At 50.4% G+C, this 23,134-nt stretch overlaps 1 protein-coding gene across 9 annotated transcripts in view; it reads right to left on the bottom strand.

Moving 5' to 3' along the window:
- Cep164 (centrosomal protein 164kDa) overlaps positions 1-23,134 on the bottom strand; it is a 62,022-nt gene that overhangs the window by 4,952 nt on the left and 33,936 nt on the right. For 5 of the 9 annotated variants that reach the window (XM_013009868.1, XM_013009867.1, XM_013009873.1 and 2 more), the window contains 19 exons: positions 21,587-21,979; positions 20,175-20,252; positions 18,083-18,175; positions 14,587-14,672; positions 13,844-14,014; positions 13,439-13,582; positions 9,391-9,600; positions 6,610-6,741; positions 6,315-6,531; positions 5,359-5,454; positions 5,031-5,162; positions 4,605-4,727; positions 3,505-3,648; positions 3,018-3,101; positions 2,811-2,879; positions 2,367-2,542; positions 1,178-1,298; positions 824-888; positions 171-378 (listed from right to left, as the gene is read on the bottom strand). In XM_013009868.1, the coding sequence (XP_012865322.1) occupies positions 171-378; positions 824-888; positions 1,178-1,298; positions 2,367-2,542; positions 2,811-2,879; positions 3,018-3,101; positions 3,505-3,648; positions 4,605-4,727; positions 5,031-5,162; positions 5,359-5,454; positions 6,315-6,531; positions 6,610-6,741; positions 9,391-9,600; positions 13,439-13,582; positions 13,844-14,014; positions 14,587-14,672; positions 18,083-18,175; positions 20,175-20,252; positions 21,587-21,979 (2,742 nt within the window). The remainder of the gene's footprint in view (positions 1-170; positions 379-823; positions 889-1,177; positions 1,299-2,366; positions 2,543-2,810; positions 2,880-3,017; positions 3,102-3,504; positions 3,649-4,604; positions 4,728-5,030; positions 5,163-5,358; positions 5,455-6,314; positions 6,532-6,609; positions 6,742-9,390; positions 9,601-13,438; positions 13,583-13,843; positions 14,015-14,586; positions 14,673-18,082; positions 18,176-20,174; positions 20,253-21,586; positions 21,980-23,134) is intronic. The other 4 variants (XM_013009870.1, XM_013009872.1, XM_013009875.1 and 1 more) reach the window with 4 other exon arrangements.

The raw sequence follows: 23,134 nt of genomic DNA, 5'->3' as shown, positions 1-23,134 counted from the left end.
TTTGCATAGACTTTGTATCACCTGGTATTTTATGTATGGGTAACATGAAGTCCAAACCACTCACTATGAAGGAAGGTGTTTGCGCTACTGCACTGCCACACCTTTGGAGACCCCAAAGGTGAGGCCCCCCCCTCAGTGTGGATCAGTGGGCTCTGCTCAAGGCTCCTGACCTCCTCTAGGTTCTTGCGCACGTCTTCCAGGACTGTGGCACCAGGCGGGTCTTCGGCCACCTCCAGGGTCCCCGCCAGTTCGTGGTGCCAGTGCTGCTGGGCAGCTTTCAGGGCCGTCTGCCGCTTCCGCATGGAACGTGTCTGCCGCACTAGGAATTCCCTGGCATTACGGACAGCTACGCCCTCGGCAGAGAGGTAGTGCCGGACACTGTGGAGGACAGGCAGCGGAGAGGAAGAGGGGAGACAGGAAGAACTTTGCCCTGGGTCACAGGAACACACCTCCAGCAAACATTCACCGATCACACACAGTAGCTACTGGGCTGGGCAGCGTGCATGCAGGGATGCCCCTGCTAAATACCTTCAGATGGGACACATTGGGACTATCTGTCCCCAACCCTGACTCTAAGAGGGACTGTGCCTGTGCCTGTGCCTGTAGACAGACACCACACTCCCAACAATCTGACCCTCAGCCAGAGGTCAGTAGGGGCAGCAGTTTGGCTTGGCAGAGAATATTCCTCCATCCCTAGGCCTCCCTTTTGAGCCCAGCACCACTAGTAGTTACTGTCACTTTGGCTCTGTGGTGAGGTGGTCACTCACACCCCCTGCCCCATGGTACCTCTCACCCCAGAATATGACAGGCTGCAAGACCTCACCTGTCCATGGACAAGCCAGTCTCCTCCTTGCTCTGGGAGAGAGCAGACATTTCCTGGGTCTGGTTCTATGGACAGACATATGGTAGAAAAGACCCACTGAGGGAGACAAAAACAACCCCCTGCAAGCTAAAGACCTTAAAGCCCCTCCCAGTATCCTAGACAAGGAAACGGCTCTGCCAGAGGCCAAATCCTCTTCAGTTAGAGATATAACCATCTCATTGGTGAAGAGGGCAGGAGGTGGAGAACAGAAGGCCAAGTCCTAACAGAGCAGAGCCAGGCCCCCTCCTGACACACCCCCCACTCCTAATCCTCCCCCTCCTCCCCACCCACCCCTATTTCATCCCCCTGGCTCACAAGGGATTTCCTCAGGTCCTCAGTGCGGAGTTCTGGCTCAAAGTGTGAGGAAGCATTACTTTCCTCAACTGCCAGTTGCTTCAAGATGTCCTTCTTCCTCTGAGCTTCGGCCTCCAGGCTGCTATGGTGGGAAGGGAAAAGGCAGAGCTGTGAGGCACAGTCATGGGGTGGAGGGCCACTGACTGGGATCATCTGGATGCCCGCCCTCCCACGAGGCAGGGCTGAGGGCTGGCTTCCACGTTGGGCCCTCCCTGATCTCTGCTAATTGGGCCACAATGATAGGGCCTGAGTGGAAGTAGGCAATGATGATACTGGAGGTGGTAGGAGGCTGGCTGTAGGGATAGGAAGTGGCAGAAGGCTAGCTGTAGGAGCAGGAGGTGGTAAAAGGCTAGCTGTAGGGGCAGGAGGTGGTAGAAGGCTAGCTGTAGGGGCAGGACGTGGCAGAAGGCTAGCTGTAGGGATAGGAGGTGGTAGAAGGCTAGCTGTAGGGATAGGAGGTGGTAGAAGGCTAGCTGTAGGGGTAGGAGGTGGTAAAGGCTAGCTGTAGGGGCAGGAAGCGGTAGAAGGCTAGCTGTAGGGATAGGAGGTGGTAGAAGGCTAGCTGTAGGGATAGGAGGTGGTAGAAGGCTAGCTGTAGGGGCAGGAAGCGGTAGAAGGCTAGCTGTAGGGATAGGAGGTGGTAGAAGGCTAGCTGTAGGGGCAGGAGGTGGTAGGAGGCTAGCTGTAGGGATACGAGGTGGTAGAAGGCTAGCTGTAGGGGCAGGAGGTGGTAGAAGGCTAGCTGTAGGGGCAGGAAGCGGTAGAAGGCTAGCTGTAGGGATAGGAGGTGGTAGAAGGCTAGCTGTAGGGGCAGGAGGTGGTAGGAGGCTAGCTGTAGGGATACGAGGTGGTAGAAGGCTAGCTGTAGGGGCAGGAGGTGGTAGAAGGCTAGCTGTAGGGGCAGGAAGCGGTAGAAGGCTAGCTGTAGGGGCAGGAGGTGGTAGAAGGCTAGCTGTAGGGGCAGGAGGTAATAGAAGGCTAGTTGCAGGGGCAGGAGGTGGTAGAAGGCTAGCTGTAGGGGCAGGAGGCGGTAGAAGGCTAGCTGTAGGGATAGGAGGTGGTAGAAGGCTAGCTGTAGGGGCAGGAAGCGGTAGAAGGCTAGCTGTAGGGGCAGGAGGTAGTAGAAGGCTAGCTGTAGGGGCCTCTCCACCTGACGAGCTTCTGCAGCCTCTGACTCTGTGCCTGCAACAGATCCACCTGGGCCTCCAGATCCAACTTGTGGGCCCGCAGCTCCTCTAACCCTCTTCGGAGCTGTCGCTTTGACTCCAACAAATGCATGTGCTCCTTCTTTGCTTCCTCCAGGTGCTGCCGGGTGATTGTGACTTCCTGGGAGCAGAGGGAAAGATAGAACACCCAGCGACACAAAGGGCAAGGCCGGAGCCACTGAAGCTACTGGGGTGAGGGGTCTGCAAGGTCTGGAAGCCCCTAGCTTCTCACTTCAGCCCGACACCTTGAGATTCCCAAGATGTGTTCCACAGATTAGCATGATTTGTGAAATATGGGACAACAGAGTTTGGAGCCAGTGTCCCACACACTGCAGGTGAACACAACATGGGTTACAGAAGAAAACAAAGGGAAGGGAAGGCAGACAGACCTCTCTCTCCAGAGCAGCCCGCCTCTGCACATCCAGCAGCTGCTGCTCCTCCTTCCGTACAGTCTCCTCCTGGGGAAATACAGAGATGGGCCCTGGGATGATTGCAGAGCCCCAGGCTGGGGTACAGGCCTGGCCTCTCCAGAGACTCAGATTCTGTACTCCAGGCTGCCCTGAGCCAGGGCCCATCTATCTATCCAACGTGCTCACCTGGACACTCAGCTGAGCCAATCTGGCCTTGACATCCTTACTTCTGGTTTTAAGTTCCATCTCTAAATCTTGAAGTTTCCTTTCCTGCCCAGAAGTGTAATGAAAGAAATAGATATAGAAAGAGCATAAAGCATTAGGTAAGGAACAGGAGGCTCCTCACTCACCATGGCACACCATAACTTCCAGGCAGGCTCAGGCCTTGCCTCCTCCCACTGTGCCCCGCAGCCTAGGAAAGCACCCCGCCTTGCCAACCCGGAGGGCAAGGAGACTCAAACCTGCCACACACACCCTGCCTGTCTCCCCTGCCCACCCCAAAGGGGGCTCACCGTCCCTTCGAAGCCTGGGCATGCTCCAGGGCCCAGAAAACAAAGGCGCAAAGATGTCCCCAAGCTCAGACATGGCCACTGTGAGATGCCAGTCCTGAGGCTGCACCCGCATCAATCCCCAGCATGGAGATGGCTGAGGAACGACCCAGCCCGGGCCTCACCTGCTCCCGGTACCGGTGCCGCAAGTCCTCCAGCTGCTGGTCCTGCTGCTGCCTCACCGTCTCTAACTCCCGCTCGTGGACCCGTTGCAGGCGCTCGAGTTCCCCAGTCAGGTGTCCCAGGAGGTCAGCACGCTGCTTCCTCTCCTGCAAAGAGAGCAGGATGCCAGTGAGAGCCCGCAGTGGCTCCTCTCCTCACACCATGAAAATCAAGTCTTCCCCACGCAGCAGCCCTGGGAATCTACAAGGTCAGAGTCATCATCAGCTCTGCATCCCTAGCTGCCCACTGCCCTCCTCCCCACAGCTGCAGATGATGTTGGCCAGACGCCATGACGGAAGCCCCCTGTGCAGCAATTAGTCAATTATCACTAGACTTTAGCAAGGTCAGAATTGGTCAGGGAAGAAACATGGCAAAATTTCATCATAGGACCATTTCTTCCCTGGAAGATTACAGAACAAGTCTGGGATATAGATTCCAGGTACTGAAATAGAGTCTCTAAGACTCCATGGGGGTCAAGCAGTGGGCAAAAGTCACCACCTCACTCTGCCCCACTACCCCCAATGCAAGCAAACCAAATTGGCTTGAGTCCACTCAACCCTTGGGCCAAGCATAAAGCTGGGCAGACATTTCCTAAATACTGTTTGGCTCTTGACAATCAGTATTTCCTGCCCCCTAGTAGCATGGTGCTGGAGTGACTAAAACAAAGGGCTTTGGGACAGCTGTGGCAGAGTCCTTGCTCTTTTATGTGTCAGTGGGTGTGACCTTAGGAAGTTTCTTGGGTTCTCCAGGCCTTTGATGGTGAGGTAATGACAGTGCCCACCTCCCAAGGCCACCATAAGGACAAACAGGATAGGATGCCTAAAAGCCTGGAGCGGCACCTGGCATGCAGGGTCTGTCAGCTGTTACAACCACTGGATGCAACCCTCGGGGAGGGGTGTTTTTAGTAAAAAGCCAAACAGTGACTTCCCCACTGCAGGGTCACATGAGGAAGGCCTCAGAGTCCCTGACCATGGCAGCTGCCCTGCAGCCAGCTGGCAAGTACCCCCAGAACGGTGTGCAGATGCGTGTGTACACACGCATACCAGGGGTGTGGCAGAGCTACCTCGACTTCATACCACTCTCTGGTCTGGGCCATCACTTGCTTGTGCTCCTCCTTCATCTTGTCCATCTTCCTCTCGTGTTCCCTCTCCACTTCCTGGCGCTTCTCTCGCAGGAGGCTGCTGAGCTGTAGGGGAGGGAAGCAACAGGAATGCAACATGCATGATGCAGGGTAGACAGCACCCACGGCCCCGTCTTCCAGGTACCTGACAGTGTCCCTGGCATATTATCACACACAGCACCAAGGCACAAGAATGGCTGCACCTCAGCGCTACCTCCCTGAGGTATACAGGGCTGGGAATGGAGGACCTGGCCTTGAGGGAGTATTGGTGGAGTGATGGAACCAGAAATGCCAGCTCCCACTGAGCTGCTGGGCACTGAGGCTGGATGGCTCAATGGATCAGAACTAAGCCCACAGACCAGTACTCACCTCTTGCTCATACTCAATCACCTGGTGAGCCTTCTGGTGAGCTCTCTGCTCTGCCCACCCAAGGTTCTCCCCCAGATGAACCTCTTCTTTCTGTTGAACTTCCTCTATCTTCTTCTGGAGGCCACAGACCATCTGAGAAGGGACCAGCACATGCAGCGGTGTGACCCACCATGCCTGGGGACCAAGCAAGCACCCCAAGGCTTAAGGGGAAAGGGAGGCTCGCTCCACAGTGGCCAGCGCTGGGGTTGAACTCTCTCCACACCAGTAAGAAAGGGGATCCTAGGATGTCCAGGCTTGGCCCCCTCAGGCCAAACTGGCCACGTCTTACCTCCTGGTGCTTAGCTTCCAGCAAGGACTGGAGCCGCTCCAGCTCGGCACTGTGCTCCCTCTCTAGCCTTGCCACCGCCTGGGAAGCAACAGAGGCCTGTGAGGAAAGCAGCACATGAGGAACCCCCCCCCCGCCCCCACAAGGTAAGAGGCCAAGGGGAGTAGCAGGCACGTCGCTGCGCTTTGAAAATAACTCCGGGGCTCACTTTGGCAGCAAATATACTAAAATTGGAGATTAGCCTGGCCCCCGCGCCAAGGGTGACACGCAAACTTATGAAGTGTTCCATATTTTTTAAATAATAATAAAAGAACTCAGTTCCTAAGTCTGCGGCTGGCTCAGGGGCGCACCCTGCAGGTGGAGGACACCTCAGGCGGCAGGTCCAGGCTAGCTACAGGAACACAGTGAGCCATCAAGCTTGGGAGGGCTGGAGATTTTAGCAGCCCTATCTAGCTGCAGTTCTTCTAACTCCTTCCTCACCAGAAGAACAATTTTGCAAGGCCTGCTACTTCAGCTTGTGTCCTGGAGGTACAAACGGGAAGCTAGAGGGACAGGGAATAAGGACAAAAGGGAGGTCCCTCCCATTCCAAGGCAGGGAAGAAGGCCAGAGAAAGACGTGTGGGCTGCTGCCCTGCAGGGACAGGGTCAGGGCACCCTCATCTCCAGTCCTCTGGCCTGGGAAGTGTCCCAAATCCACTGGACACATGCTGTCCAGCCTCTGCCTCCTCCCTGCCACTGACAACCCCTGGCTGCTACCACCATCCAGCCCTTCCCCAAGGAGGCCTATTGCACCCTGCCGTGTCCTGCCAGGAAGGCCAGGCCAGCATCTTCCCTGAGCCCAGTGAGGTCCACTAGGTAATGGGTCCAGTCAGCTCTATCCAGGGCTCCCCTTCCTCTGGCCCCCTGGTCTCTCTTCAGGCAACCTGAGCTGGGGGTGGGGCTGCCCCCATTTGACTCACTTCTTTTCTTTCCTCTTCCAGCTGCTCCTTCAACTGCTGCAGAGCCAACTCGTTCTCAGCTTTCAAGACAACACAAGCTCTCCTCTCCGAAGCCTCCAGCTCCTCCCTGAGCTGCTCCAGCGCCTGCCTGCTTTTCTTTTCCAGGCCAGCCCTCTCAGCCTTCTCCTGAGATGCTGCCTCTTCTCTCAGCCTCTGCAGTAAAGCCTCCTGCTCGGCTCTGGGCAGACAGAACGCAATGGGCCCAGGCTGTGCATGGGCCCCTCTGGGTGCCAGGAAGCTTCCGGTATGTTCTTACCTCATTCGGTCCTCATCTGCTTCTGCACTGGATTGAACTTGGGCTCGAAGCTGGGACAGCCTTCGACCTTCCTCCTCTCTCATCAGAGCCTCCTCTTCCTCAGCAGCTTTCTGCAGCTGCTCCTTCAGGGCACTAAGCACAAACAGCAAGGTAGGGTTTTTTTCTGGTTTTTTTGTTTTTTTTTTTTGTAGATCATGGGACTTGAACTCTGGGCCTGGGCGCTGCCCCTCAGCTCTTCAGTTCAAGGCTAGCGCTCTACCACTTGAGCCACAGTACCACTTCTGGTTTCCTGGTGGTTTATTGGAGGTAAGAGTTTCACAGCTTTTCCTGCACAGGCTGGCTTTGAACCACAATCCTCAGATCTCAGCCTCCTGAGTGGCTAGGATTACAGGTATGAGCCACCGATGCCCAGCTGCAAGGTGGGTTTTTGGAGGAACCAGAGGCCTTTCCTGATCTACTCCGAGTCCCTGCCTCCCTGCCGCTAAGAGCACTACAAGCTTGACTATAAAGCATCGTATCTTACAGTTAGGTCTATCTTCAGCCTCTGGGTCCATGCTGTCTCTCCATGTTGCCTTCCCAGAGCAATGAGAGGCCGAAAACTCCATGGAAGCACATACAGGCTGCTGGGTCCCTGGCTCTCCTCTGCCTGCAGGTTGTTCTTAGCATGACATTATTCAAAGAATTCTACATCCACCTCAACCTGACTCTGGATCCACATTCTTCCACTCCCCAGTCTCCTGGCTGTTTTAGGTACCATGTCACCATCTCCACACCCAGAACATTCGGCCTTATCTCTTGGCCTCTGCTCTTGGTGACACTTCAATTTATCCTTTCTCTATCACACTGCATATATAGACCCTTCTATCCCATTCCACCCAATATCATGCCCCATATTGCATCATAATTAAGCTTTTCTATCTTTTCTCTCTTTACAGATATAAGAGCTTCTTTAGTGCAAAAGTCTCATCTTAAAATCTGCTATATCCCAATACTAGACACAGTAACTGACGTAGATGTTCAATAAATGTGCTTCTTTGAACACAATTATCCAGCCCCAGACCATAAACAAGCCTTGATTATCCAGGAAAGAAATCTGATTTGCAGACCAATGATAGCGGTTAGTATTTCCATCCAGAGCAGACATACTCCTGCTTTCACAAACCATAATTTTTTTAAGCCCCAAAAGATCAAGGGATACACGCTGTGCACTCAAGGAATTTAATGCTAAGAAAAACACAGTTGGAGCTGGGCACTGGTGGCTCACGCCTGTAACCCTGGCTACTAAGGAGGCTGAGATCTGAGGAACATGGTTCAAATCCAGACCAAGCAAGAAAGCACATAAGACTCTTATCTCCAATTAACTAACAGTGCCTAGGCCCCGAGTTCAAGCCTCAGGACTGGCAAAAAATAATCACAGTTTAAGCCAAGTATGGTGGTATATACCTACAATCCTAGCCCTCAGGAAGAAGAAAGGAAGACAAAATGCTTGAAGCTATCTTCAGCTATATATAGCAAGATCCTGTCTCAAACAAAACAAAACAAAGCCCTCATGAGTCTGAAGCCAATTTCTTTGAAAAGCTCTACAGAAAATTCCAAAGCCGAGGAAGATTTAGGATAATATCCTGCATTGCAAGTTATCAACACCACTGCTCTAAGAAAATCTAAGCCAAGCAAAAATCCCTCCTTCTAGGCTCCGTAGAAACACTTCCTCTTCTTCCCATGAATGTACACACAGATGTTGGAGCTGGCAGGAATATTAAAGGTGAAGTCTAATCTCTCCATTTTACAACTAAACCAAATGAGGGTCTAGCCTACTTGCTTCACTTAAAAAAAGAAAAGAAAAAAAAAAAACATTTGTTACAAAATCAGTTGTGGCTTTCTGTTGCCCAGTGGAAGCTTCCTAGCAGAGAGGAGGCCCCGACCCCTCAGAAAGGCTCCGGTGCAAACAGAAACGAGATTCTGCTTTAAGGAGAACCAAGCAAGGTTTTACTCACAGCGACATTACTTAGTTGAGACTAACTGAAACTATATTGATTTCAACTGAAAATAAATCCAAGTGCTGCCATTTACAGGCCCCAAGTTAGATCGTTCTGGCATGACAGTCTGTACCACACACTGACAGTGCTCACAGGAGACTCTCCCCTCTGGATGCAGGATGGGGGAAGGGTACGGAAAATACAGTTCCAGACCAAAGGTCAGGAAGATAGAAGAGCCAGCAGGACTACCTCCAAAGTGTCCCATCATAAGGTAAACTGAGTTACCCCTCGCTTGAATAGCCCCAGCCCCAGTGTTTAGTCATGTGGAGGAGCGTGCTATGTATGACAGAAGGACGTTGGATCTGCATACCCTGTGCTGCACTAAGGAGATTGTTCCTGGGCTTTCTTTTTTCCAAATTAGGCATAAATGTTTTATCCATTCTCTGCTCTGTATATCTAAAACTAGAAATTCTCTACCACTCTTAGATAATCTGTCTAAAAGAACAAGATTTAAATTGTCAACGAATACATTACTGTTTTCTAGAGCTCCTTTCCCACCCTTGGACTGTGACAGGTTGCTCACTCTCTCCACTATGTCCATTTGACTTTTCTTCTGAACTAATAGTGCTCTGATTTTTATTCTAGCACAGGAAAAAAAAAGTATTTCCCACGATCTCCTGCAACTGGGGAAATCGATAAGATACCAGGGAAGGTATTGACTAAGGTCTAGGAGCATCCCAGTGAAGACCAGCGTGGAGGAGGGGGTCCCTGCACCCCACATCACTCTGCAGGGCAAGAGCAGGACCTGAGGGTCTTCTCCTTCTGCTGGCGAAGCTGGCACATCTCCTCTTCCTCCTCCCGCTGCAGCTTCTCCCGCAGCTGCTGGATCTTCTCTTGCTGCAATTCCAGCAGCTGCTTCTGATGGTCCTCAAGGTCCTCAGCCACTGCCTCTCCCGTGGCCTTCAGTGCAACCAGTGAGAGCCACTTTAGGGGAACAGCAGGTTCTGTGGATAGCCTGCAGAGAGAGGCAGCAGCTCATCAGCACACTGCTGATATCCACTCAGCGACAGAACATCGTAGAGAGAACCCCAATGGAAGGTCCATAGACAAGGGTCTCAAATGCAAATCAGGCCACAAAAAGACAGACAATCAGATACAGTCAACATCTATTATACAGGACAATCCCTCCCTCCCTCCCCCCAAGAGGGTAAGATGCAAAGGCTGAGGGCTGAGAGCCATAACTGGCTCTCAGTAGACTTGGTAAGTTGTGGCCTGAGCTCAAAACCTAAAACTGTGTCAAGAGCTGGCAGCAGAGAATGTGAAGCTCTGGCCCTAACAGATTCTTCTCCAAAATGGCTCATAGCCCTGTATCCATGTCTCCTCCACTAGAGCCCTGACCACCACTTGAGACCCATGCCAGCAAATCAAAAATAGTTCCCAGAGACTGTTCATTGCCTCCCAAACTGAGCAGGCCAAGTCAATGCATATGAGCTGATGGAGCAGTAGCAAACTCCCCTCCCTTGCACCAAGGGAGTCAGTCTCTTTATTGAGCTAAAAATGGCAGGAGATTTTCACTTATTAAAAGTTAAAGGCTTAGAAATAGGCGAAAGAAAGTCAGAGTTGACCTGAATGCACAGGTGAGTGGTAAGGGATAATGGTATACTTTACAAGCTGTTTACAGAGTAATAAGGACTGTCATTTTGCTTGTTTCTGGTTCCTGAAAGAAATACCCAAGTGAACATCTGAGAACATTTTGAACAACAAAGGCCTAAGCAAGATAAAGTATTCACCTGCCAGGGTGAGCCTCTTAAAAGGCAGTAGGTGTTGGCACTGCTGGGTCCCTAAGCCTTGTGTTAGAAATTGATCTCGGCACACAGCCAGCACACTTCTTGCACGGTGCCTCGGACACTTCAGGCTGGCACAGTGGCTTAGGAACATGCAAGGCCTGAATCAAAGGGGACTGAGCAACAGTCAAACAGGGGGAGCCAATCATTGTCTCCCCCCAGTTTGGCACAGCAGCAGACAGGAGTGAGTAGGCAGGAGATCAGAAGGAAGAAAAAAAAAAGTTTAGGGGTTGGGGTTTTAGTTCAGTGGAAGAACACATGCCTGGCAAGTGCCAAGGCTCTGATTTTGGTCCTCAGTTCTGCAAATAAAAAACTGAGCTTGGGAATCCTACTGTAGCCCCTTGAGGTCAGAGAGAAGAAGACTGAAGAGGCTACAAAAGAAGCTGGAACACCATTAAGACTCCTCCTTCCCCCTTTCCTAAAAGCAGAACTCAGACCAGAAAGAGTCTCGAGGCATACCTTCAATTCTTTTCAGCTCCCAACTCGGTCTCCTCCCTCCTGCTAAATCCTGGCTTCCTCTGAGTCCCCACCCACAGCTTCACTGATTCAGACATAAGCGATGTGCCTGCCATCTCCTCTGAGATGCTACCTTTGGAAAGGGTCACCCCCCACCACCACCACAGCTCTCCGCCTCATCAACCCCCCAACTCATTTCCAACCTTGGCTGAAAACATCTTTTTTCCCTGTGATGGTACCTCTTAACGTCTGACTCCCTTGCGGGCTGTGCAAGCCCAGGGATGGATGGTGCAGGAAGAAGGGCATCAGCGGCAGCACGTGCCCTGCCACTAGTGAACCCATCCGTGCACCTGGCACACAGGCTAACAGAGTTGTTCCTCCCTCCCCTGTTATTTGAAAGACACCCAAACACCCCACTTAGGTCCAAAGCACTGAACTATTCCTGAAAGATCTAGAAGAAAATGGGACTCTACGGGAAAGAGTCAGGAAGGTTTCTAGGCCAACCCCTCAGGTATCAGCCTCAGTGAGCCCGTTTCTAACCATGACAAGGACAGCAGAGGCTCTGCAAGTCGCTCAGAGACACACCAATGAGGGAAAGAAGATGGGAATGCAGGGATGAAGAGGAAAGAAGGAGAAATGGTACCCCAGGAGTGTCCTCAAGCGGGGATTTCCATTAACACTGAGTAAGAATCAGAGAACTTGTCTCCTGTGACTGGACTCACCTACCAGTTCACTGCAAATCCTAGTCAAGATGCTAAGGTGATAAAAGGGAGGACCTTCATGGTCCCCCGTGTCTCAGTCTTCCGGCTACATGGCCTGGCCCTGCCCTTATGAGCACGTGCTCTGCTCCTAATCCCCCCTGATTTGGCTGTCAGATATAAGTACCTCCCCAAATACTCTGAAAACCAACTGGACCCTAAAACACTTACGAACATTAATAACAAGCAAGTTACTAGGCCTGAAGTACTTATTAGTAAAGGCAGGAAGGGGATAAACCGGGCTGGCAGGGTCAGGGAAAGTATCCGGAAACCCTAACAGAGACAGCATTGTCAGACTGAGGAGGAAACACAAAGTCAAGGTGCCAACCAGCCAAGATACCTGGGGAGAAGCTGGAGCTTGGGGCTCCCCTCCAGGGATCCAGGGAAGACAGCCCTCTGGCCTCTGCCTAGCCTGTCCTCTTTCTGAGGCTTCTCTCTCTTCTCTCCTCATGGAAAGTGCCCTGCTCTGCCTGTCAACAGTCACCAAGGAGACCTGGGGAGCCACTTGGCTCTGTGGGTCATGGCTTTCATTGCAGGATATAGTGCCATCTGAAAATATGGCCACTACTCCTTCTGTGACTCCTTAAGTGTCATGGTGACTACATGAGGATGTGAGAAAGCACCAGTGTCTGGCAATCCTTGGTGACACGTCCTTATTCATCATCAGTGTAGGAACAAGGCCTTGTAGCTCTCATTCACAGAGGAGGGTAGGAATAAATTCCAGCACTGGTCTTCCTCCGTGAAGAAAGTTCACTGGCTATACACCAGAAACCAGAAGTAGGGTCTAGTCCTAATTCTGCAAGTGACTAGTGCTGTAGCCTCCAAATCCTGTCACTTCCCTGAGCCTCCATGTCCTATCTAAACAAGAGGCAAGCAAAGCAAGTATGAAAGGATGGGTATTGATGGCCTATGCGTATAATCCTAGCTGCTCTAGAGGTTAGAGCTAGCCTAGGTAGGAAAATCTGTAAGATTCTTACTGCTAACTAGTCAGCAAAAAGCCAGAAGGGAACCTGTGGTTCGAGCGTAGACCACTAGCTTTGAGCAATAAAGCCCAAAGACAACACACAGGCCCTGAGTTCAAGCCCCAGGACTGGCAAAGAAAAAAAAAAAGCAAGTGTGAGGAAAGAAGTTTAGTGACTTCTAAAGTGCCACAGTGTCTGGCACATGTAAGTAAATAAAAAACACACTGAGCTCTGAACCCAACACATTTCCCAGTCCCAGCACATTCCATGTATACGAAGGCAGAAAACTGGAAAAATCAGCCTACAGGATGGAAGCCAGAGCAGTGGAGACCAGAGTAGGTGGATGAAGAAGGGAATGAGGAAACTTTCCAGAGAGATGGAAACAATTTGTGTGTCATTAACCTGAGTGGCTGCTGTGTGGTACACACACAAGCAGACAACCATTACTGAATGGTATAGTTCCAGTTTATAAACCTCAACACATATAAATACCTCAACAAAAAATGATTTAAAAAGAAAAGTTAGTATTTGCAACATGATTGACCAGGTTTCTGCTAATGAGCCAGAAGGTCTGTCTTTGTCTACTCTCATACCTGGGATCCTGACCAAGAGTTCCAGGACCTAAACTAACCTAAGACAAGGATCAGTGACGGTGACAGCTGCTGGCTCTCAGGAGGGACAGAGGGCACAAGGATGCACTCATCTCCCCCTGTGCTGCACTCCGGGGCTAGAACCACAGTACCACCTCCCAAACCACCAACAAAAGGGAATGGGCAGCACTCAAGCCATCCACACACAATAGGGACAAGAAGACACATAAAAGTGGCCCTTACACCTCTGGAGAGAGTGGCGGGGTGGGGCTGACGGCCACCTTCTTAGGCTCCTTGGCCTCTTCCTGCCCAGGGCCCAGCTCCTTGGCCTGGGAGTGCTGCTGCTCCTTGACCCTCTCGAGAGAAGGTGGGCTTGGGGCCTGCTCCCTTGAGAGAAATAAGGAGGTTAAAGCCAGTAGGAAGGCAAGAGGTTCAATTAGCGCCTCACTGGAGGTGAAAGACCTGTGGTGGCGATGAGCTGAGCAGGACAACCCCAGAAGGCTTTCCTACCTCCGACTCCAGCCTCCCTCCCCCTGTGGCCTCTCCTATGGCTGTTTTCACCTCCCTCTCACGGCCCAGCTCCAGTGTACACCCCAGCAACACACAGGGGGCCACCACCACCCTGGGGCCCTTCTCTTTCATCCTCACCTGTGGAGGGACACCACCAGTGGGCTGGGACTGGCTACAGAGTGCTCCGCAGGCTCCTCAGAGCCGTTACACTCAGGCTGCTCCTTGGGGATCTGCAGAGAACCCTCATCACTGGCCTCGCTGTGGAGGGGGCTGTGGAACCGCTGCCCATGCAGAAGAGGAGGCGATAACCTGGTTCGGCCAACAGAGCAGCAGTCAGGACCCTCTGTGTGGTGAGTAGGATTGGGAGGACAGTGGTCCCTGGGTTGGTCTCTCCTCAGGCAGTCCCCCACCTGTCCCCACACCCACACAGAGCTGCAAGGCACAGCAGTTGGATGTGCAGCAAGGAGACACTCTCCTAAGCTCAAGACTCAGTAGTTCACCAGGAATGGTGAACACGCTCACATAGGTCCACTCCTGGAGTTCATCATCACTGGGCCAGAGAGGGATGGAAGAGCTAGTGGAGACCAGGCTCATGTGGTCAGTCTACAGAAAATGCATGAGACTGCAGCACTAAGGAAGTGAAGATACAGAGAGCTTTCTAAGGTTCAAGAAAAGGATGACTATTTTGTTCCACTTCCGGGGGTGGGGAGGTCCCTCTCCTACTGGGGAAGTCTCTCTCCTATCAGGAGAGTTCCTCTCCTCCTGGAGGAGCTCCTCTCCACTGTAGCTCAGGTTGAGAAGCAGGGAGCCCCAGTCAGTCTCAGTGTCTCTGTCTGTCTCTCTCCCTCTAGTCCCTGAGAGCTGCCTCCCATGTATTGTACCTCTTCAAGCCTTTGGATTCCTTGCTTTGCGGCTCTCCTGGGCTGGACTGGCTGTCATCCTGCTCTTGTCTTCCTATCCCCTGGGCCTGCAGGCAAGAAGCAGTGGAAAGTGTACATTAGAGGAGTCTGGATTGCCCTGCTGGATCCCACACTTAGCTGCACTGAGAAGGAGCCCTGGAGAAGACAAGGTCCCAGGGGACACTGAACAGAAGACTCATAGAGCTGTGAAATGCAGCTCTATGAGCTCCAGCTAAGCCTCAGGCTTATAGCTGAAGCAGGGGGCAGATGATCACAGCCACTGCACACAGGGTCAGAACCCAGGGACAGAAAGAGAACACACATGAAAGAAATAATCCTGGAGCTGGGCGCTAGTGGCTCACACCTGTAATCCCAGCTACTCAGGAGGCTGAGATCTGAGGACCGTGGTTCAAAGCCAGCCCAGGCAGGAAAGTTCTGTAAGCCTCTCATCTCCAATTAACCACCATAAAAATGGAAGCAGTGCTGTGGCTCAAAGTGGTAGAGAGTGCCAAAGGGTTCAAGGACGATGCCCAGGCTCTGGGTTCAAGATCCACAACTGACCAAAATAAAAAGAAGAAATCCTGGCTTCCCAGTACTGGAAACCTGCAGTGCTAACTGCAAAGAGAGAGAACAGCTATCCATGAGCACCCCAAATCCAAAGAGGTCTAGGTGAGCAGTATCAACAATATACAGGGTGCTGAATTTAAGTGGGAAGACTGAAGACAGCAGGCAAGAACATTAGAAAAGAATAAATCTGAAGAGCAGGGATCTTAATGAAGAAAGAAAAAGCTGTGCCCCAAACCAAAAGGTCTCCAGCCAGCACCAGGAAGCGGGGGGGGGGGGGGGGACACAGTGACATTCTCTTTACTGCCCCATTCCAGGCTTGCCTAGGGACATGGGTCCCATTAGTAGACCAGAATGTCCCCTTTTCCAGTCTAGGATTATATCATCCATTCAAAAATAAAACCCCAAAGCTTATTTTAAGTCTTGGTATCTAGGCAAACTTAGCAAGCTGATGAGAAAAAGACAGTGAGAGCAAGTAAGAGAGAATTCTTAATGATGGCAAATATCTCCCGCAAGGGTACAGTGATGCAATCAGCCTGGGCCATTCTTCGTTCTAGCACTTCCTGCCTAGAAGGCCAACTCCTCCACTGTACAATGGGAGAGAAGCCCACTGCTCCCGTGTGAGGATTAAATGAGATCATGTACGTGAAGCCTGACTCCTGAGCTGAAGAAGGCATGCCACAAATGTTAGCGTCTCCTCACATGCCTCTTCCTCTCCACTAGCCTACAGCAATAAGGAAAAAGAAGAGGCTTTGCCAGTGCTGGTCCCCATTCTAAGACCCACACTCCTTCTGCCACAGCAACGGGAGCCCCGTCTGTTCTGGGGCACAAGGGTCAACAGGAGAGGCAGAACAGGAGACAGTTCACTCCGTCTTCCCCATGGGGTCCCCAGCCCCGTGCCCACCACCCCCCACACCTCTCCACTGGCAGTCTGAGCCCCAGCAGCTGTGGCTGACTCTGCCATCTGGATGGACGAGGAAGGGCAGAGCTTGAACTAAAACCCAGCTCCCCCAAATTACATTAAAAATAGCAATGCCTCCTGTGAGCACCTCTCAGAGCCTGCAGCAGAAGGGCTCCCCGCCAGAGCTGCCAGTCCTCATCCCATCAGCCTGGGCAGAGCCTGCAGACAATGCCAGGGGTAAGCAGCCCTCCTGCCCCACCTCTTTCTCCTTCCATTGTTCAACTTACAACATGGCTTTACCACTAAACCATACAAGCTCATCAAATGGCTCCTTTTCTCACTTTTCAAGGGATAAATAATAATCACACAAGCCTGTAATCCTAGGCTGTGATCTGGGGACCAGTGTTCAAAGCCAGCCAGGGCAGGAAAGTCTATGAGACTCTTACACACACACACACACACACACAAATTGAGAACTTAATCTGAGTCAAAAGAACACACACACACACACACACACACACACACACACACACACACACACATATACACATACCCCACAAGGGACAAGGGATAAAAATTGAGAACTTAAGCTGTGTCAAAAGAACTCCAGGGGAAGGGCAGCAGGGAAGGTAGGGGAAAAACAAGGGAAGAGGCAACACTGCCTGATAGAAAATGTACTCATTACCTTGCCCAAGTACTGTAACCCCTCTGAACACTATTTTTACAATTAAAAACATATTTAAAAAAAGAACTCCAGTGCTCAACACTAACTGCAGAAGCAAATAAGCAGGCAGGTCTTTCTGTCTGATCCCTTCTTACTGCATCTTCTATATTTTCACAGCAAACTGAGTGAGCTCCCATGGCATAGAAGATACACAGAAAAGGGTCCTTTAAATAGGCTTACCTATTTCTTAGACCTTCTTGCCCCAGAAAAAGCAGCAATGCCAGGTAAGTAACAGTAATCAGCCAGGTCAGCACTGTTTGGAAAGGGGAGGCATCAAGCACAGCCTGAGTCTCTGGCTTTACCTGCTCAATACTACATCTCCATCCCTAGCTCAGCTAGGAGGCAAAAAGATGTTTTTGGTACTAGGGATTGAACCCAGATCCTCATGTTTGCCAGGCAACTGCTCTACCACTGGGCTACACCCCCAGCCCTTTTATTTCATTTTGGAGAGAGCTTCTCATTAACTTTGCCTAGGCTGGCCTTGAACTCTACATCTTCCCTCTCTATAATGCCTGGTCTTACCGGCATGCATTACAACACCTGGCTTAAAGATTTTTGTTCAAGATCCAGACCAAAGTGAAGGCAAACCCTCAAACTTGCAGACATCAGGTGCCAAAATCCCTCTTCTATCCATCAAGGAAAAAAATAAACCTCTTCTTAACTTAGGCTCCTAAAGACAGAGTCTGTGTTTTAGTCATCCTGTTTGTGCCAGAAGTCCTCAGGAAACACTGACCTCACATCTGGCAGGGAAGGCAAACATCCACAACATACAACATAAATTAAGACGTCTCAAGGAAAGCAAAGGAGGAAACGGAAGCGGCATCGCAAGTCAGCCTCCATGATCAGGAAAGAGTTTGCTGGGCAGAAGGGGCAACAGCAGGTAGGCAGTAATGGAGTTGGAGAATGTGTTTGAGGAAAAGCGAGTGGCAGACCCAGTTTGATGGGTGGCAGGTGGGCTGAGCATGAGGCTGAGAGGGATGGGTGGGCCGGGATGGGTGGGCCAGGCAGGGCAGTGCCTTGAAATCGACCATCTCCACAGTGCTGAGCATGAGCAGGTGGTCAATCTACAGGCACTGAACAAACACAGAGAGAAACGTTTTCATTCGCAGCAGAAACAGAACAGGAATGGTGAGAAGTGTCATCAAAGGCATAGCCAGGGCAGTGGCTTATGGAAGTGGAAGGAAGAGAACGCATGCTGTGACTGGGCAGGAATCATCCCTGGGTTATCCCAAAAAGGGACTGGTAGGGAAAAATGAGGCACCAGCCCAGCCCAACACCCAAAGACTCACCTCCCAGCAAGCTCTATCCAGGACTGGGGATAGCATGTCACCATCTAACAGCTGCTCTGAGATCCGGCTGCGAAAACCAAAATCCTGGAGAGACTGGGGAGAAAAGCCTGCTCTGTCTCTGTCACAGTGTAAGCTCACTGGGTCTTTCCACCCCACCACCCTGCCTCCTTGCCTCCCCGGCTCTCCTCCTCCCCCTCCCAGCTAACATCAATCCGCCAGAACAGCATCTACTGTGTACCAGGCTCTGTGCTAAGTGTCCACATCTACTGATTTCATTTTTAAAGTGACTAGGTTGAAAGACATATGAGAATGAAAGTACTGTAAAATATCATAAATGCAAAGTAGGGAAATTCCTTTAATTTTTCTATTCATTTAAAACTTTTCACAGTGCACAAAAAATAACCCTATGAGACTGAAACTCTTGTCCTCCTCTCACAGAAGCAGAAATAAGTTGAGGTCACCCAGCTTATAAGCAAAGCTAGGGTCAAATGGGCCCTGGGGCAGACCCCCATGACACATGCTACAAAGCCTGTCACTTTATGGCTGTTTCTCCTGCTCAGTATCCAACCAGGATACCAGCAATGCCAGAAAACCTGTGGGCAGCTTGGAAATGAGGACTGGTGGGCTCTTTCCAGCTCATCCCTTCCCCCTTTCCCACACAGGTGTCCTTCTGGATGATGGAGATTAATTACCAGTGCTTTCTCCACAAGCTTCTCTTGGGGACAGGCGGCTGGTGCTCATACCAGGGCCAGCTCCTTGCTGCCCTTTAGCTACCACACAGCCACCTTCCACCCCTTCTGAGCCTAAGAACCATGCTTCCCTGAGTGAAGGCTGGATACCTGACAGCATCTAATGGGGACAGTTCTGTCATCAGTCTGATAAATGGCGGGACGCCCAGATAAGGTGTGGTCCTGCTGTCCACGGACTCCTCTCTTCACTCTCAAGAAGAAGAAAAATGCTGATGGGCATATTTTGGCTATATGCCATCTTTTCAGGAAGGGTTAGACCCCCTTGCTTCCAAGAGTTTGGTGACATGGCTATTCTTCACGTGTGGCTTTTGCCAACAACATGACTTTTTCTTTCTCTTCCTAGCTTGCGGGACTTTTTAATTTTTTTTAATTTTTTTATTTTTGGTGGTATTTTCCTTGCAGTTTGAGTCCTATGCCACCTAATACAGCTGCCATCTGTCTCTTAAGCCCAAGGCTCGGTGTAGGGCCAGAACACACAGCTGCCTAATTCCTGTGCACTCCTCATATTATCGCTGTTCATCCTTGACCCTCTCCACTAATCCCGTCCCTGTCATCTGCCTCCTCCAAACAGATGGAGGTGCCTTGTAGGATAATGCTTGCCCAGAAAGCACTGAAACTCCTCCCCTTAGACTGAGACCTGGCAAACAGAATCAGGACATAGCAGGATGGGTGGAAGGTCTGAGACAAAGAAACCATGGATGCTGGCAGTCCAGGACAAAGCCTTAACTTTAAAAGGAAAACCACAAGCCAAGCACCAGAGGCTCAGCCTGTAATACTAGCTACTTAGGAGACTCAGACCTGAAGGTTCACAGTCTGAAGCAGCCTGGGGAAGACTCCATCTCCACTTAACCGGCAAAAAATTAGATTGGAGGCATGGCTTAGGTGGTAGAGTATCAGCTGTAAGCAAGAAAGCTGAGAGGATGAAGCTCTGAGTTCAAACCCCAGTAGAGGAAAACTATAGAAGCAAAAAAGAAACTACAGCAGTCCTCCTGGCCAGAGCATAGGGCCCATCCTTACCATAGCTCAGTGATCCCAAAGACACATTGGCTTCCTCAGTTTGTGCACTAGTCCTTCTAGAACTCTGAGGCTCATCACATGATCTCACAGGAAATACTCTGCTACATTTAGTGGTTACTCCTATTTTATGTATTCTATTTTATGTTCTCTGCCCTACCCTACCCTTCTCACAGCAAAACAACAGTGTCATGCTTCAAGAAACTATAGCTAACGAGACATAAATTTAAGTCCTAACTTGCCTACTTACTAGCTGTGTGACACTATTTATTTAACCCTGAGGACAAAAAATTCATCCACCATATTGTTTCCCTTTACTGCAAACTCACCAGACCAAGGAAAGACTTGGGGTCAGAGGCCATGGAGTCTGAGAGATGTTCCTTCACATATCCCATGATCTCTGACACCTGGGGAGACAGAACCATGGAAAAATTCCCAGAGTAAAGCACAGAGGGTCAGTGTCACTATCCAGGGTATTCCCATCAGGCCACAGTACCAACACAGGACATGCACCAGCCCACTGACAGGGAACCCTACCCAACATGAATAACCATACCCTGAATCAAATCAACAAGAGCTGACATAAGTGAGGAAAGCCAAGTGCACTGGAGATGGATAAAAAGCTGGAAGTAAAGGTCAGGAGGCATTGGTTCATCAGTAAACTGCCAGTATGAACTTGAACTCTCAAGTTCAAACTCCAGTAGCACACACCCAAAAAAAGGCAGCAATGCACACATTTGATGCTATCCTAAAAAATGTGATGAGCCAGGCACCCGTAGCTCACACCTGTAATCCTAGCTACTTCAGAGGCTGAGATCTGAATATCGCAGTACAAAGCTACCCCAGGCAGGAAAGTTCATGAGACTCTTATCTCCAATCAAACACCACAAAAGCCAGAAGTAGAGCTGTGGCTCAAAGTGGTAGAGCACTAGCCTTGAGTACAAAAGCTCATCAGGGACAGCATCCAGGCCCTGAGTTCAAGCCCCAGGACAAAAAACAAAAAACTTGGATAGCATCTTTTTTATGAAGTAAATGTTCTTTAAATAAATTCTCTCATGGTCTACCTAGAAGAACAAGATTAAGGGTAGGAAAGTTGACAATGCTGAAGGCTCTTCACTTAGATCTACTTCTGTCCACCTTGTTTACTGGTCTTGCCTTGGGAAAGCACCACTTTCATGTTCTGTGAAGGTCCAGAAAGAAACACAGAAACAGATATAAGGAATCTTCCTATAACCTAAGCTATCTAAGCTGGAGCAGAACACTCCCAACTGTGGTAACCTTCACCCTTTCCTACATCTAGGCATATACGCATGCATGAGCACACACACACACACACACACACACACACACACACACAAACATACACACACCTCCTTATAAGAACTTATACTAGAGCAAACCAAGTCTAGAAGTAGAAAGCAGAGGTAGGGAAAGGGAAGAGGAAGTAGGAGAAGAGAGTCATGAAAATCCTAGGAGGGGGCCACAGTAAAGCAGGTTTCTACTCTGAATTTCCAGTGCCAGCAGGTTTTCAGTTTCATTCAAGGTTTTACAGCCTGCTGGGTCTGGGCGTATTTGTCACAATTAAAGGTTCTGGCTGATGCTGACAGCCCAGTGCAGAACCTGCAAATAAATGGAAGCCCCTGACTCAGTAATAAAGACGTGAAGCTAGGAAGCTGTACAGGGCTGGAGAGAGCAACAGAGGGTGACAATCGGCAAGAGCCCGAGGGACACAATAACATACCTCGCTGGCATCAGATCTGCTCTCTTTCATGCCAGAAGCCTCCTTCTTGGCCTCCTTCACTGCCTCTTCCATCTTGGAATCCTCCTCTCCTGTATCTACCAAATCTTCCAGTGGCTTCTTTTTAGAAGGCAGGCTTTTTAGAGCAGGCTGGTCCTCCCCATGCTTTGTTCCAGAGACCACTGGACTCATGGGAGCCCTAAGATCAGTCTTCTCATCCTCTTCTTTTTCTGGGGGCCAAAGACTCCCTCTTTCCTTTTGCTCAATGCCATCAGCAACGCTCAGGCTGCTGTCTGCACCTTGGCTGAAGAGGTTGCCAGGAGAGGGGGGCCTGGCAATGTCTGGGTCAAGAGAAACATCCTTCTTCTCCTCTGGCTGGCTTGATCTTGGAGAGTCCTGGGGAAGAACAGGCCATATCAGAAAGGAAGGCACAAGGGTTGCAGAAGAGGATTTTAACAACATGCTACAACACACAGTGCTATTTGTGTTTGAGTTCTGACCTCAGTGGTTTTCTAATACCCAAATGGCTTTTTAAAACACAGTTCCTACACATATACATGCATACACATGCATACATAGTCCAGATCTACTGATTCAGAATTCGGCTGGTGATGTACATACACCGGCTGAGCCCCTATCCACTGCTGAGCCTGAAAACCACTGCAACTCTGTCCTCTCTCATGTCCTCCAGTAATCAATCTATCTCATTCCAACATTAGCCAGATCATAAGATTGCACACTTATTTATTATGCCAATATTTATTGAAAGATGAAAATGGACAATAGGTGAGAGAAAGGTGGAAAAGTCTAAAATTTCTTTCTTCTTTTTCACAGGCAGCAGGGGAAAATGAAGAGGGTGTCTTTCGCTCCAAAGCCTGCCTATACAAGCTCATCACTGGCAACCCTGCAGACAGCATTCTCTGTGCAGAACTGTGGATCTGAGTCCTCTGAGAAGCAGATGCTGAGATGGAGTTGGATATTCAAAAGGTTTATTAGGGAGAAGCCTAGGGCAGATAAAGGAGGCAGAGAGAGCTTTCAGGATACAACACAGATCTGTGTCTATGACAGACAGGAGGAAGCAAGTATAACACAGTCTAGGAAAAGTACTGGCCAGTTCAGTATAATTCCCAAGCCATCAGAGAAGTCTCTTTTCAGTCATAAAACACTCTCATTTCTGAGGGGGGAAGGGGAAGGGGTGGTCATGGAGCTTGAACTCAGGGCCTGGGTGCTCTTCCTGAGCACCTTTGCTCAAGACTAGTGCTCTACACTTTGAGCCACAGCTCCACTTCCAGTTTTCTGGTGGTTAATTAGAAATAAGAGTCTCATGGACTTTCTTGCTTTGAACCACAGTCCTCAGGTCTCAGCCTCCTAAGTAGCTAAGATTACCTGTGTGAGCTTCTAGTGCCCGGTGACCCTCCTTTCTGGAAGAACCACTGTCTGGGCATCAGCCAGTAGCTGGCAGCTCTCAGCCATGTTCAGGAGAATCTGTGTGTGTGTGTGTGTGTGTGTGTGTGTGTGTGTGTGTGTGTGTGTATGTGTGTGTGTGTGTGT

The sequence above is a fragment of the Dipodomys ordii genome, unplaced genomic scaffold (genome assembly GCF_000151885.1).
Source record: "Dipodomys ordii isolate 6190 unplaced genomic scaffold, Dord_2.0 Scaffold10, whole genome shotgun sequence".
In the NCBI taxonomy this organism is placed as follows: domain Eukaryota; kingdom Metazoa; phylum Chordata; class Mammalia; order Rodentia; family Heteromyidae; genus Dipodomys; species Dipodomys ordii.
This window is presented reverse-complemented; position numbering and strand designations above follow the sequence as displayed.